At 40.6% G+C, this 16894-nt stretch overlaps 1 protein-coding gene across 1 annotated transcript; it reads left to right on the top strand.

Annotated features, from left to right (window-relative positions):
• Positions 1–755: 755 nt before the first annotated feature.
• Positions 756–16306, top strand: ANGPTL5 (angiopoietin like 5). Its single transcript, XM_053385681.1, has 8 exons — positions 756–2144; positions 4374–4521; positions 6240–6343; positions 7102–7195; positions 7960–8060; positions 12805–12925; positions 14208–14393; positions 15968–16306. The coding sequence occupies exons 1-8, from the start codon at positions 2046–2048 to the stop codon at positions 16276–16278; spliced, it is 1164 nt and encodes a 387-aa protein (XP_053241656.1). The 5' UTR covers positions 756–2045; the 3' UTR covers positions 16279–16306.
• The last annotated feature ends 588 nt before the right edge of the window (positions 16307–16894 follow it).

The raw sequence follows: 16894 nt of genomic DNA, 5'->3' as shown, positions 1-16894 counted from the left end.
CACACATATACATAACTGCATATGTATATGTGTGTGTGTATACTCATACATACATATATACCGGTACATATGTATATATACGCTTAACCAGTGCTTTTTTTTCTTAAAAAAATGTTTATGGGCACTCTGATTTTGACTCAAGAAAATCACCATTTTATAGTTAAAATCAGGAAAAACAAATACAGTAAATGGACAAAAGTACAAAGATTCACAAAATGTTTAGGGGTATGCGTCCCCCTGAGTCCCCCCAGAGAAGAAAAAAACAATGAGGCTAACCACCTCACGCGAGGTTAGGCTGATATATAGGGTTGCTGTGGGTATTAAAAGAACAGGGAGAGAAAACCTGGTATGCCACCTTGCGCTCCTTAGAGAAGGGAAGGATTTATAAATGTAATCGATAAGCTGTGGAATAAAAATAAATCAGGTAAGGCTTGACTGGCCCCATCCCTTCTTTTGTGTGTGTAAAAATAAATAAATACATATACATATATCATTGTCACATTTATATGCATGGGCGTAACCAGGATTTATGTTGGGGAGGGGCGGGCTTCATGTTAGGGGGGCAGAACGTCAGTTAAGTATTTGTCTTGATTTTTTTGGCTATGCCACCACGTTTTTATATTTATAGTACTATTTATACTATATATTTATAGTCCTTCTAGTACTCCAGGGCAGCTTACCTGTGTGTTGGACTAGATGACCCTCCGGGGTCGCTTGCAACTCTACAATTCTGTGATTCTAAGTGAAAAACTGCAAGGTACAGTAAGGCAAAAACCTGCCTAAACAAAGAGGGGCAGTTGTTTGCTGAGAGTCCTGCCTTGGAGGGGTTTGGGCTTGTGGTCCCTTCAATTCTATTATTCTATTATCCCTGCTCATTTAATCCCAACAGCAACCCTGTTAGGTGGTTCCATGTGAGTTCCAAGGAGGAGTGGGGATTTGAACCCTGGTCTTTCCCAGGTCTTAGTTTAAGACTAACCACTATGATACACTGGCTCCCAGGTGTGACTGTGGGTGGGCAAGATGTCCCCACCCTCATTGAGCCTCTGATATACAGAAGTGCTCCGCTAAGGCAGCCTTCATCAGCCTGGAGCCCTCCAGAAGTTTTGGACTACAACTCCCACCAGCCCCTGCCAGCATGAGTGCTGGTGCTGGCTGATGGGCGCTGCAGTCCCAAGACATCTGGAGGGCGTCAGTTGGTGAAGGCTGCCCTGAGGTACCATGGACCTAAGCCATTTCTTATTGAGGTCAGTGGCGTTTTTTGTTCCTGTGAGTTAGTGCAAGCTGATCTGTATATTATATCCAGATGGTCAGAGTCTGAAATCAGTAGTTAGGATTTTGTGCTGTTTTCTCCCCAAGAACAGGGATTGGTAGCTGGCATCCTGTGGGCTGAATTTTCCCTGGCAGCCTTCTCTTTCTCTCTACACTTCTTGAAACAGCATGGAGAAAGGGAAAGAGGAAGACCTGAGCATGTGCGAGGATGGAACGTAGAGAAGGTAGAGGGGAGGAAGATCCATAGCATTTCAGATAGTGTGAAGAAGAGATGAAGAGAGGAATGGTGGAGGGGGAGGGTGGGCTTTCTGGCAAGCCATTTTGGGGATGGGGGGGGTCTCCAGAAACCCCTTCAATGTGGTCTGCTCCAGGTGGCTAGATGCTATGGCCTGGGCAAAGATCTGATGACACTGGCAAGCAATATAAAAAAGGAGCCCTGCATTTCGTCCTGCAGAACATTGGCACTAATCCAACCCTCCCAGAACAGTTATTTTCAGATCTTAATTAAGTAGCAACTGCTTTATGTCAGCAATATTTGCTTTTAGGATCAAATGATTTTGTGCTTTACAATTGCTTGGGGGATTAAAGCAGACATGGGTTACATAAATTTTTGTGTAAGTTTTCTGAAGTCCGGGCATAAAAGGGTTGGCTTTCTGGCTAATGTTTATGCTGTACACATTCCTGAATTCTTAACTCAAGACTTCATCAGTTAGTGGACAGTCTTTTCCAAGGCAGTTTGAAATTCTTCGAAACCTTTTCCTTTCTTCAACTCAGAGATGATCCATCTCAGTGCATCCTCACTGATCTTCCTAAATATCATATTTTTCATTGGGGCTGATACTGTGTTTGGTAATGCCAAGCCATGTTCTGCAATGGTAAGGTTTGCAATGTATTGCCTTGATAAGATTAAGGAAATCCTGCTTTCAACATGTTTTGCTTCGGAGGGCTATTGTGTGTCTGTAGAGTGCAGTTGTATTTCTATTGAAAAGACCCTGCTGAAACTATATTAATGCAACTAACGTAGTAAATGCAGTTGCTTGCCTAGATGAAAAGATAGACTGAAGATCCCCACTAAAGTTACTGAGAGTTTTTTGATTAACATCTGTGAAGGCATGGCTTTTTATCAGGTCATTAATAAAAGTAGAACTTGGAGGCATACCTCTTCACAAATAGTAAATGGCCTTTGCAATTTTTGGATCGTCTTCTAAACACACATACACTACTGTAAATACAAAATAACATCTTTTGTTTTTATTTTACTTGTGTCATGTGGCATTCTGATCCTTTATTGCAATACATCTAGAGGTTCTCAATGGGTTTGTGTAGAAAGTTTTGAAAAACATTTTAAAGGGAGGATTACATTTCAGTGTTATAATGTTTCTGGCCGTGTGTGTGTGTGTGTGTGTGTGTAAAACCCTAAAGCTCTAGGTTACTTAACCAACATCTGGTTATGTTATTGCTATTTTGTCAAGGGTCAGTTTGTAACTGATGCTAAAATCTTATACCCACTTATCTGGGAGTAATCCCCATTTCACTTAATGTGAGGTACTTCTGAGTATACATGTATAATAGGATTGCATGTAAGGCAATTTCTTGAGCTTCATTCTCACCTCAGTTCTCTAATTACTTAACACTGTTTGAAATCTGCATAGTTGGCTGCTTACAGTTCTTTGCCCTTAGTAATTGCTTTATTCTTATGATGTTGCTCCTGCCAGAAGGGGAAGATACTGTGGGAAAGAGCTGTAGCTCAGTTTGTTCATACCTTGTATACAAAAGGTCTCAAAAGGTCCCTGTCACCTCTAGGTAGCACTGAGGGGGAAAAACAAGCCTGAAATTCTGGAGAGCTGCTGTTAGTCACTGTGTAGACCATGGGTTGGCAAACTAAGGCCCGGGGGCCGGATCTGGCCCAATCGCCTTCTAAATCCAGCCCACTGACGGTCTGGGAATCAGCCTGTTTTTACATGAGTAGAATGTGTGCTTTTATTTAAAATGCATTTCTGGGTTATTTGTGGGGCATAGGAATTCACTCTTTTTTCCCCTTTCCAAAATATAGTCTGGCCCCCCACAAGGTCTGAGGGACTGTGGACCGGCCCCCTGCTGAAAAAGTTTGCTGACCCCTGGTGTAGACAATACTAAGCTATGTAGAACAATGGGCTAACTCAGTACAAGGCAACTTTATAGGTTCTCTATGTTTCTGTGTCTATAAAAAAAAAGTCAGACAAACATGCTTACTACATATGTTTATTCACAAGTTAGTCCCACTATGTTCAATGGAGCTTACTCCCTAGAGTGTTTAGGATTGTGGCCTTAAAGCAATAAATAAGTATATTTTGTTGGGGCTGTAGGAGAGCCGCAAAGAATACAGTCCAATCAAAACTATGAGCTGTTCTAACAGAATATTTCTTTATATGGGGAAGAAGAGGAATTTGAAGGAAATATTTGGAAAGCCAATGGCATTTTCTTCATTGCTTCAGGAAGTTCAACAGTTCAACATTTCCATTTTTAAAACCTCTCTCTTAACTTCTTATTTTTATGCTAAAATGGGAGCATTAAAACATCAGCATTTAATTTGTAAACTGGAAGGTACTGGCCATACAGCCCTGTGCCCTGTGCTTTTAAGCTCTGTACCCTTAATTCAACATCTGAGGGTTGGTTGTGGTTTTTCTCACCATTCAGTGAGGAGGAAAAAGCCCCCTTTTTTACTTCGTCAAGGGGCACTGTATTACGCCTTGTACTCTGTGGCTGGGTTACATATTCCTGGAAATCACCTGGGTCATACTGGGTAATACCCAATTATATAACTTCTGCAGAGATTTGCTGGCTCTTTTCTAAGCTGATCACATATTAAATAAGCATAAATGTGACAGTACTTTAGTCAGTATATATCACCCTGAATTTGGCTTGGTAATACTGGCAGCCAGTGCAGCTTTTTGGCTCCATGTGCTCCTCTACGCTGCCCCACTTAACAGCCTAGATTTCACATCTTCTGAACCATCTTATTCTGAGATGAAAATGTTTGCCATCTTTTTAAATTACTGATAATCAAGAGCCTGTTTTATCTACATTCTGTACAGATCTTTCCCCCCTTCTGTTTGGTATTTCAGGGTACTTTGGCCACAACCACTGTGGAAGAGGCAGCCAGTCCAGGAACAAAAAATAAATCTTCAGAAAATCCACAGGAGAAGAAAAAATGCCACGTGCCCTGTGATTTTCAAGCTAAAGTGTTAAGAGAAGAAAAACATTACATGTGTAGTATGTACTTTTGTATTTTAGAAACTCTTTCCTTTCATTCACTGTTGCAAGCTAACTTGGGATATTGCTAAAATGATACGATAGTGAACTTATTTGTATTTCGCTTACAGTATGTTAAGTTTATTTATTAAAAATAAATATACTACTTACCTATTTTCACTATATTAAGAAATTTACATAAATGCAATTAAAATGCAACAATACTCAGCAAAGCTTCCTAAAAAGTAGATAAAAATAAGATAAAAATACATCATAAGTGTGAATCACAATTAAAACTGAGCAGAGTGCAAAACTAAAAATTTAAAACTAAGGGTCTGAGTCCAGGGAAACTGTGAACATACACATTTTAAAGCATTGGTTAAAGATCATTACTATCTCCACCTCATGAGTAACCTGAGGGAAGGCATTTCAGAGGGTGGGTGCTACACTGAGAATGCCTATTTCCATGTTGTTGCTAAGTGGCAATCCAGTGGTTATGTATCTTTGAAATTCTTAACCAGGCATAGGCAAACTCAGCCCTCCAGATGTTTTGGGACTATAACTCCCATCATCCCTGACCACTGGTTCCGTTAGCTAGGGATGATGGGAGTTGTAGTCCCAAAACATCTGGAGGGCCGAGTTTGCCTATGCCTCTTCTTAACAATTGCCTTGGTCCATACTGGGACTGCTAGGTGTCCTAAGTCAAAGTTGTTTAGGATTTAATATCAGTAGCAAAACCCAGAACTTGATTTTGTTGTCAATAGGCAGCTAGTGCAGATCATTTACTCAACACAGGTGTAATATATCTAAAGCTTGGTGGGGTTGGATGAGCACAGGGTGAAACAGTTCTAAACCTTTCCACATTCGTAATATAAATACTTCATTTCCTGCTGCAACTCTGGTTTGTTTCAGGAATTTTCTTCATCTACAAATGCAGACATTGATGTTAAGTGGTATGAACATGCAAAACTTGCCTTATTCCAGTTGTTGATCCACCCAGCTCAGTCCTGTCTGCTCTGACAGTAGTTCTTCAGGTTATCCTGACAGATGACTTTCTTAGCCCTGCTTATTGCAATCCTTTAAACTGGAGATACGAGGGACTGAGGTATTATCGTCTCGATGTGCCACCCCCAGCACCTTAAGGCACTAAGCATTTTGATTCAAACCCACAAATCATCCAAATCCCACTTTTACAAAGAAGCTGATTTCGGGCCTGCATGTGACGCTAACAAAGTGCTGAGTAATCATGTTGGCATAGAAAACAAAGAAACAAACATGGAGAAGCAGAGATTGTTTTCAACTGCACAATGTGCAAGGAGAGGTGGTTTGAGGTTTCTCTCCCCGGCTGTGATCTCAGTAAATGTCTTCATACCACCTTTATCATTAGAAAGAGGAAAGTTCCCACTGATGTGAATGGGAGTTCCAACCTACTGTCAATTACTATGGCAGCGAGTTTGAGGAAGTACACAGCTGGGGAGGGAAGGTTTAAACTTGCCCCAGCACTGCAGTGCTGATTGCTGTTTGTCCCCTGTGCCTGGCATTTAATTAAAAAGAAACCAACAACCTGATTGCTAATCACACAGATAGTTAGCATCACAATTGTGAGCATCACATGTAGTCAGGCTTTTACTCTGCTTGAAATATTACCACACAACGCTAATTGCTGAAAAAAGCTCTGTTATGTGTCATTGCATTATTTCAGTAACTTTTTTAATGACTGACGGTCTGTTTGCTTAAAGGGAACTTGCAGAATTCTCTAGTTGAATATGCAAGAAGTACCAAGAAGATGATACGGAACATGATGGATGATCACCAGTCTTCTCTCGATTATCTTTCCGATCAGGTATCAGTTATTATTTGCAGAAGGCATTTCTTTCTGTACAGGACTAATTCTACTGAATGATCTTAATTCAGCTGAACTAAATGTCAAAATCCAGTTTACAAACATAGTGAGCACATTTCATAAAAACAGTTTGTCTTGCAACAGCAAGTATTTGGTTATTGTTTTCGGCATTGGGAAGAAACTGCTGATTTCTTACAGTGCCACAAACACCATTTTGGGTAGATATGAGGGAGCCATTAAGGTCAGCAAATATATTACTAGCTTTTTAAGTAGGACCCTCCTCAGATTTATTCTGTATGAGTCAGTGAATAGGTGGGAAATGGCAGCTGTATTCTTAAAAATATGAATTATAAACCGTGTGTATGAGCTAGCCAAAGTTAAGCATTCTTCAGTCATATTGATTTTACTAGGAGATACTTAGGCTATTGTCCTCAGCTTAATTTCTAACTCCTGCTGAGCTCAGTGTTACTTCCTTCTGAGAAGTTTTTCTTAGGATTGCTCTACATAAAACATGCTTAATCGACCAAAATCAATGGGGTGTGCCACCAGATGTATATTCAGTATATTTACTCAGAATTAAGCCCCATTTAGTAATTTTTCTTGGGATTGTAGAAGTACCTAATTTGGGCTGAATTACATCCCATGTTAATGTTTGTTTCAAGGTTATGAATAAAAGGAAAGGAAAGAAAAGAAAAGAGGCAATGCTGGGCTCCCTTGAACATTAAGAATGGTTTAAGGTTTTTCTTGTGATCACACAGGTCAATGAACTGATGAGTCGGGTTATGCTTTTAAACACAGACCTATCTAGAAAACCAGTTGATGTTTTTCCTCATCGAGCTGTTCAGTCTCACGGTAAATACTTTTTGCTTCCTGACTTTTTCCATTTCTCTTCTTGCTCCGTAACTCCTCCTGGTAAGGCAGTGGTACAAATAAGAAAGATTGGGGGCGGGGGAGTGGTTTGCCATTACTGATTTTGCAAAAACAAAAGTGTTTATTGATCATTTCACTGTTGTATTCTTTTTGTAAGTTGCTTTGAGAGTTTTTTTTAAAAAAAGGTATATAAATTTTATGAAATAATAGCAATAATAATAATAATTAATAAGTAAAAAATTATTTTTCTTTGCCATCCATCTGATTGGATATTGTATCGTTCCAATTTTTTAGTATATGTGCTGCCGAAGCAAGCACCCATCTGATTGGATATGAAGGGGAAAGACAGAAGTTGCTCCTTGTATTCAAATATATGCCAATGTGGACTACTCAAGTCTAATGCAAATGGGAAAATGCAGATTAACAGCTACATTATTCTCAAATGTGGGTAAACTAATTCTTTGGAATGGTACAATAATCTATGGGTCAAAAAACATGTTGCACTGCAGTCAGGTGCAACTAATGTGTGCATGTGTGTGCATGCTTAACCTTTACCTACCAGTCACTTTGCCTAGAAGCCTGCGTTCCATGTTCTTGTTTATATTCATATGGGTCCGAAACCTTGGCAGAGAGTCAAAGCCAGGGGGAGGCAGTTCAGGGGGAAAGTGACTGTCAGAGAAAAGGTTAATTCTGTTTCCATTTTACAAAGTTGAACCTGAACTTCCTCTGGTAATGTTGTCTGCCAGGTTTGGATTGCAGCGATATTAAAGATACCATTGGCTCTGTTACAAAAACTCCAAGCGGTCTCTACATAATCCATCCAGAAGGATCAAGTTATCCCTTTGAGGTAATACAGATTTTTCATTCTTATTGTTTGCTTAGATTGTTGTTTCCCCCCTCTTCTTATGGCTGCATTAAAGCAGTCCCTGTCGCTTTAGCCGTGGTTTTAACACTTTCCAAGCCGCCGCCAAGTGCCAATATTTTAAATCTGATATGGGGGGTCAGTTTGTTCAACTGGAAGTACTGTAACTTAGAGGAGAGGAAGCATAGTCACTGAAATGTACTGACTGTAGCATGAAACATTGGAAAGCAGATGAGTACAATGCGGCTGATTCACTATTTTTCATAGGCATTTCAAGTACCCTTTTTTCCAAACTAAAAACTAGCAGGTGTGGTTCAACTCCCGTAGGAAAGAACAGCAATGTTGGCACTAAGTATAATAATTTTTATAGCATGTCAGCAGTCCTTGAAGTCTTAGGCAATCCTCTTGCTTGTAATTTTTCCCAGCAAGCAAACACCCTGAGAGACTACGGCTCTTGGGAAGCTTAGATGGCTGTACCATTTGAGCATCATTTAGCCTGGGCGAAGGGAGAACTGCCGCTTTCCTACAGATGAAAAGCTTACCTTGTGAGACTGACAGCTCATTAGCTATGCCAACTTGTTTTTCTTTGAGCAGTATTCCAAGGGCTCAGAGCTAGCAGTAGGTGGAAGGGCAGATACAGGGGTCCCAGGAATACCTAGGAGTAGCACACAACTACCCCAGGGAGCAGTCTTTGACTTCCTCTGATGTTCACTAACTGACATACTGAATCATTCGTCCATGTAGTTTAGTCCTGAGTGACTACCCAGTTGGTATTGGTTCTGCAGGGTTTCAGACAGGAGTCTTTCCAAGTCCTTCCTGGAGATGTGCAGGATTGAACTTTTGCATGCAAAGCAGGTGTTCTGCCACAGAACTCCAGCCTTTTACTGTATGACCCTATCTCATTTGCCCACACAAATATAGGGGAAAATTAGGTCTGCTTATGGGAGCAAGAAATGCATTGTGTAAATTAGTCTCTTTGAAATTGAGGGGGCTTAATTATTTAACTGTGTTTGATATAAGCTTGCTGATCTTTCACTGAATTGCAGAATAACAGTAAATGAAATACTAGTGATGCTTGTAAGAAAACGCTGAATTCATTTACAAATGCCAACAAGACAGAACACCCATTTGTCACAGCGCGAAGCTCTGTCTCTCCTTTTGTGTAGTCGACAAGAAAAATCATAAATACCAATGTGACATATTTTTTATATGACACTTTAACAGTAAAGATAAAGTGGCTGCCAAGGCTGCGTTCACACCCCCAGGATGGATAAACATGTCAGTTTCGGCTTCTCATTTTTCCATTCTTTAATTTGCTTCTCCACATTTACACATCAGTTTTTTGATCCCCCTCCCCCAAAAAAGTTCTCATGGAAATTCACCAGCATTTTAGTGTGGATTTCTGCTGATATGCACATTTTTGTCTGCAGCTTTGCCTAACACACACATTTTTGTCTGCAGCTTTGCCTAATACACACATTTTTGCAAAGCAATTTCCCTTAATATGTGTTTTTGTATTTTGTTTTCACTTATATATGCATTTATATGCACATATGAATTTTTGTACAGATTATTTGGCAGGAGAACTGCATTGCAAAATTCTAAGAAGTGCAGATTTTCAAGGATAACCATGTTTTACTTCTCATAGCATTTTGGAAAGTGCGAATTAACAGAATCGAATTTCTCCTCAACCCCTATGGGAGAGAGAAAAAAGGGTTTAACATGGAGCTTTGCTTCTTAGCTGCACTATGATTTTGAAAACCAAGAATGCAGTCACAGCAGTGCACAGAATACTGTTCCAGAGATCTGAACTGACCTGCCAAACAAACACTCCCTCTTGGGATCAGTCTTGGGATTGTTGCTTTTGCCAGATCAGCCTTGTGTGACTAATAAAGACTTAAGAAAATGTGCTTTTGATTGTGCACTCCAGATCTTTAATCAGAGGACTATGTAGTGAGAACACAAGGAATAAAAGGTGGGCAAGTGTTTACAGGCTAAAGGAGTACCTGCAGAGTTACAACTATTATTCAAAACTCACAATTAACTGAACTTTTAAAAGGTCTCTTTACAGAAACTCTAGCTAACTTCTCATTGGTATAAACATGGCACTATAAAGGGCAGGTTGGAAAGAAAGTCCTGCCACAAGAACGGGGGTGGTCTCTTTCCCATTGCCATTGTAGTGGCAGTGTCACAATCAGGGATGGAAGGTTCTGTCAATTCTGGTTCTCTCTGTTTCTGTTTTATATTCAATTTTGACTAATGTACACATTTTTGCAAGCAATGTATTTTAGTATGTTATTTTCAGTGATATACTATTATTTATTGAATTTATATACCGCCTTATACCCGGATGTCTCAGGGTGGTTCACGGAATAAAATCAAAATATAAAACCACAAAATACATAATCAAAATAAAAACAACAACCTAATAACCTCTCCTAAAATCATTTTAAAAGAGCATAGGATGTCAATCAAATGCACACTATAGTTAAAATATCCATATACCATATTTTTTGCTCTATAAGATGCACCCGACCATAAGACACACCTAGTTTTAGAGGAGGAGAACAAGAAAAAAAATATTCTCTCCCTCTCTGTGCAGCGCCTCTCCAGCAAAGCGGGAGGAGAAACAGAAGGGGCTGTTCTGGCTTCCGGGATAGCTGTGCAGCCTGCATTCACTCCATAAGACGCACACACATTTCCCCTTACTTTTTAGGAGGGAAAAAGTGTGTCTTATAGAGTGAAAAATACGGTATAATTTTTGTTCACATTGCTTGGCTGAATTGCAAAATTTGGATAAGTGCAAATTTTGAATGATAGCTGTGTTTTGATTCACATATTATTTCAGAAAGTGCAGATTTGGTAGATTTGGGTTTAAATGCATACTGAATCAAATTTCTCCTCCATCCCTAGTCACAACCAATCTAAAGCTTTTTGAAGCAGATACTAAGATAGTCCTTTAGGAGCTGTCGGTGGGGGGGCAGAGTTCTTCTCTCACAACTGCATCATAGGGCAAATTATGGTGCCCTGATGTTGGTGATGTTGCCATTGTGGGTGTCCTGGAAGCAAGCAAGGTGGGGAGACGCGGGGAGCTCACCCCCCACACCCCTTGCTTTGCCACCTAGGCTGTAGTCAGGACATGTTGAATAAGCAACAGGTTGTCAAACCAGTCTTACTCCCTCCCAACTTTGTAGGCGTGTTGCACTCAAGAAGCAAAAGTGGACAGAGTGACAAATGTAAATTTTACTTTGGTACAGTAGACTAGTTTTACACACACATATATACACACACATCTCTTTATCTTCCATCCAGGGAAGCAAGAGGCAGTATTGAACTACAAGGACACATTACAGCCAGGAAAAACATTTAATGAGGGTGTGAACAGAGATGATATAGGGCATGGCCTGGGAAGAGCGGGTGTGGATAAAGAGAGGGTTTAGTCTAAGAGGAGTCTCACATCTGGCCCCAGGCTTGGTTCCTTACCCCCGATTCAGTCTAACATTGTGGCCTGAAAAGAAAATGCTTAACATTGACAGTATCATTCCCATGGTGTTTTGTTTTTTAAAATCCTTACTCCAATTTTGTGCTTGCAGGAGTTAAATATATAAATCATGAAATAGTTTAGCATGCACTGGAGGATACTTTTGAAATAACTAAGATAATTAACTTCCATATTTCCTTTTTTAAAAAAATAAAAACCTTTCCAGTGTTTAGGAATGACTGCCAATGTCTACAGAAGTTGAAGTCATCAAATAAGTAAAAATGTTTGCTTATGACACTGGCCAGAGATCAAGAACTAATGGAAAAACATGGTTATAGGATGTGTAGCAACTAAGGAGGAGGTTAAAACTGAAAATAAAATTAGGATTTTGAATTTCAGAGGGGGACAGATGAAGACACTTCAGAACAGAGAAGGGAGAGGTGCAGAAAAGTCTGACGGCTCACTCTTGTATAGAAGTTAAATTGCAAAAAAAAGGAAAAGTTGCCTGCTAGAGGCCATTCACATGGAAAGCACACCTAATTCAATTGGAAACAGCATACACAAATGGGTGCCACATGTATGTCCCTCATTTCTGGTTGGTCTAGTTATCAGGACTGTGTACCTTTGCAAAAGCTGATATCCACCCACGAAGCTGTTTGGGAGAGGGCTGGATTTGGTCCAAACATCTCTCTCTTTCTCTTCCTCTCACACACTGTTAAAATAGCCTTGCTCCATTTATATATAACTATAGCAATGTTATCGACAGAGGACATCTAAAAAAGAAAATAAAGAAATTAGCTTTGAATCTATACACTCATTGACTAATAATTTGACTCTAAGCCCCAGGTATGCATGCCAAAGGTGCAATCCCTGCAAGCTTCAGAAAAGCTATTTTCTTTCTTACATATACATATACGTATACGTATACGTATACGTATACATACATATACATACATATAAATACATATGTCTGTTTGTGTGTTTGTGTCCTGTGTTGATAACATTGCTGCACCTAGCTTGAACAAATTATTTCCAAGAATTTTTCCAAGACCTCTTTAAAGGGAAAGGAAAATGAGAAGAATTAGTGAACTCACTGTGAAAAACTGAAAGCCAATCTTTGTAGAAATCCATATTGTGTACAAATGTTAGTGTTTGCTTAATTTGGCCGGGGTGTGTGTGTGTGTGCAGTGGGAATTTGCCAGCTTCTTTACAAAAAGATTTCACCACCATCATCTATATATGTTTCAGGTATTGTGTGAGATGGATTTTCGAGGAGGGGGATGGACAGTAATCCAGAAGAGAACTGAGGGGCTTGTTGAATTTCAGAGGACATGGTCTGACTATATGAATGGATTTGGTGACCTTGAAGGTAGCAATTTGTTATTTGTTAGGACTTTTTTCTGGTTACTCCAGCCCAGCTAGGGACATACAAATTTGGTGTGTCCATGTTTGTTTTTGTTATTATATTTATAACCCTACCTTTCCTCCAAGGAGCTCAAGGTGACACACATGGTTGTCTCCTTCCCATTTTATCCTTTCAACAACTCTGTGAGGTAGATTCTTCTTATTGGGTCGGCCAGGGGCATGGACGACCCCCAGGCAAACAACAAGAACGTTTCCAACCTGTCCCTCCCATCAGCGTGCAGCTCTAGGGAGTTCCGACAGCCTTCCCCGACAATTTATAGTGACTCACATCTTGGAGACATTGAGCACACATCCAGAGTCCAGCAGAGATAAAACGCAGTCAGAGCTAGGCTGGGGTTGTGAACACGAAGCTCCTTTATTAAGCATAAGGCAGAACCAAAGAAAACATGTCTCCTCTCTCTGATCTTCCTTGGAGAGAAGTCAGAAATGAAAGCAACAACCTCAGAGTACAGTAAACAGAGTACAGTAAACATCCACTCCCGTGATACCAACAGTTGGTGCTGGAATGCATAACACAGACATGTGATGAACCAATCCTACACAATATCTGCAGATTGAGAGGAATAGAAACCCAACATGTCTGAGAGTTAATAAGAGTGGAGGTCCTGAGCTGCATACCTGTGGGAAGTGGGGTATGATTTATAATGGGCGGGAGCCAGGGCTCCGACAGGAACGCCTGCCATATCACCTGGAAAATCCCCCCCCCCCCCACCAAAGCTGCTTGGAAACTCAATGGATCCATTGGCCTCCAAGGGCAGAGCATCCTAATGGAACCATATCAAGCACAATACACTGATATTTCCCACTGCATGTACTGAGCATTTCCCACTTCCGGGGTGACTGAGGGAGCAGATTGTTGTTCAGCTGAACCTATACGTGAAGTTTCAGATCATTGCTTTGTTATGGTAGAAAAACTAAATAGATCAGATTGATTATGTAGCTAGTTTAATTCTATCAATATATAATTGTTTTTTAATGATTGTTATAATAATAGTTTTTTCTGTGTTTTTAACGGTTCTCATTTTTATCTGTAAGCTGCCTTGTGTGTGTGTCAGAGGAAAAAGCCGGGGTATAAATCAATAATTAAACATAGCTTCCTTTAACTGGTTCGGGATTAATAGCAAACAGATTGAAGGTGTGTGTGTGTGTGTGTGTGTGTGTGTGTGTGTGGAGGGATAAATCTTCACTTCTGTTCTTTTAGAGTTTTATTTTAATTCTGTTTACAGGGGAATTTTGGCTCGGCCTCCGAAATATTTTCCACATAGCAAACCAGAAAACAGCCAGCTTCATGCTTTATGTGGGCTTGGAGGCTGAAGATGACACGTATGCATACGCATCGTATGACAGTTTTTGGTTAGAGGATGAAGCGTGCTCTTTTAAAATACATTTAGGACGTTACTCTGGAAATGCCGGTAAGACTCAGACGGGAGCAGCAGTCTAGCTTTAAAATGATAGGCTCTGCAAATGTGAAAATAGGGTGGCAAGTCAACAAATATAGACAATAAACTATAGAACATCTGCCAGGAGCTCCTGTGTCTTGGCTGGAGCAAGTATCATGATTTCAGAGGCACATTTTCCAAGCTCTGAGATCACCAACGTTGTCATGGCCAAGGTACTCAGCTCCCATATTACACGTTATGGCTGCTTATGTGAACTGCCTGGGGAACCTTTTGCTGAGAGATGGTGTGTAAATCTGTAAAGGGAGTAATTTAATCGACACTGGAGACACTGGAAGGGATTGCATGAGAACCTCCCCACAGTTTACTGTATGTCTTTCTAGTAATGTAAGACTACATGTGTATATACACAACTGTGAGCATCCATAATGTAGGACAGCCTTTGCCAACCTGATGTTATCCAGATGTTAGGACTACAGCTTTCATCATTCCTGCTGATCATTGGCCACGTGGCTGGGGCTGATGGGAGTTAGCATTTATAGGGTGCCAGGTTGTGGAAAACTAATATAGACCAAGAATTGGGGCAAGCAATTGCTAAAACTAGGATTCAGCCACCATTACTAATCCCTTGTTTATTTCTTAGAGGAAAAGATAACTGAGATTTTACTGATAGCACAGAGCTAGGTGGTAAGGCAATGTATTAGGCCAGCTATTTCAGAATAATCTAAGTCAAAACCTTACACACAGTTTGGTTAATAGGCAGAATGATTTCAAGGCAAGTGAAGAGTTTGCTTAAAATCATCGTTAAAGACTTCACTGATGATGTTTTTTGGCCAGTCTAGAAGCCATAGGTGTTGCTGGGAGACTAGAGCAAACAAGACGAGGCAGTCAAAGTCAAGCTGTGTATATTTTGATACATAGCCACAGAAAGCCAGCTCATACTACAAGGGTAGTGCGTGAATTCTGGAAGAAGTTCTTGCTTAGGCTGTGGGAGTCCTCCAGTAGAAGAGTATTAGGTAGATGTTTCATAGGCACAAAGACCTTTTCGGTGACATCACACATACTTCGCTCACAGCAGAAGTAAAAGTCAGTGTTAGATAATTCAGCATGCCACAGAAAAGAAAGTTGCCCTATAAATCTGCTTCCAGATATTGCTGCTAGGAGCAATTCATGAATGAAGCACTTCCTATTGTGTCTATTTAAGTGTAATATAGATTAGCAGAGACTGTTTCCCATCCTCTGCCTGAATCTGTGACGTGCAGAAGAAGTACAGGAGAATGACAATTTATGTAAGAACATAACTCAAGATCATCATAAGAGTGTTCTGGATCAGGCCAATGGCCCATTTAGTCCAGCATCCTGCTCTCACAGTGGCCAAGATGCCTAGGGGAAGCCCACAAGCAGGACCTGGGCGCAACAGCACTCTGCCCACCTGCAGTTTCCAGCAATTGGTATTCAGAAGCATTACTGCCTTCATGGTTACTAGCTAGTAAGTATGTAGGGCCCAAGTTAGTCAGGACCTGCACTGTTAAATGCTTAATTCAGATGTGTTTAATTACTTTCCCCTTTTTTTTGTTCCTATAATTTAGGTGATGCATTTCGGGGATACAGAAAACAAGACAACCAGAACACGTTACCTTTTAGTACATTTGATATGGACAATGATGGCTGCAATCCAGCCTGCTCTCTCCAGGAGCAGCCCGTGAAGAGCTGCAGTAACTTTAGTGAGAAAACAGGCTGGTGGTTCAGCCAGTGCGGCCTTGCAAATCTCAATGGTGTTCACCGGGTCACAAGGAGGATGCTGGCAACAGGGATTCGGTGGGAAACCTGGACAGTGAATGACAAACCAGTCAAAATTAGATCGGTTTCAATGAAAATCAGAAGAACATATTTCAAATAACGGAACAATGCCTGACTTTCTGAAATTAGGCTGTCTGGTAGCTCATTTCAGACTGTAGCGCGCAAAGTTTTAGTTTAGCAGTCCATTTCTAGAAATGTTAGAGGCATTTTGCACACCTTACTTTGCAACAGCACTTTCCAGCACAACATAATTATTATCCCACTATGTTGTAGCTTCATTTCTAATATTTTCACTAAATACCTGGATGCCATTATTGGCTTAATCGTGATGCCTTAAGCATCGATCTCTACAATTCCAGCTTGGTCGGCGTTGCCAACTGAGCCTTCTTTATCTTTAAAATGAGTCAACATAACTTAACATCTGGGATGTCATCCTAAGGGGAAAAGTTTGGAAGAAAGGGGGAGGCAGCAGCAGAGCATCTGTTTGCATGCAGAAGGTCCCCTGTTCAATCCTTGCCATCTCAGGTGGGACTGGAAAAGCCTCTGCCTGAAACCCTGGAGAGCTACTGCCAGGAGGTTTAGACAATACTGAACGGCATGGACCAGTGCCCTGACTGGGTTATAATGCAGCTTCCTGTGTTCTTGGTATATCCAAACCTGACTGCTGGCATTTGAGGATCTGATTTGGAAGGGAATCTTTCCCACTGAAGAGTGAT

The sequence above is a fragment of the Podarcis raffonei genome, chromosome 4 (genome assembly GCF_027172205.1).
Source record: "Podarcis raffonei isolate rPodRaf1 chromosome 4, rPodRaf1.pri, whole genome shotgun sequence".
Lineage (NCBI taxonomy): Eukaryota > Metazoa > Chordata > Lepidosauria > Squamata > Lacertidae > Podarcis > Podarcis raffonei.
Note: the sequence above shows the minus strand (reverse complement) of the source record. Positions and strands in the feature narration are given on the sequence as shown.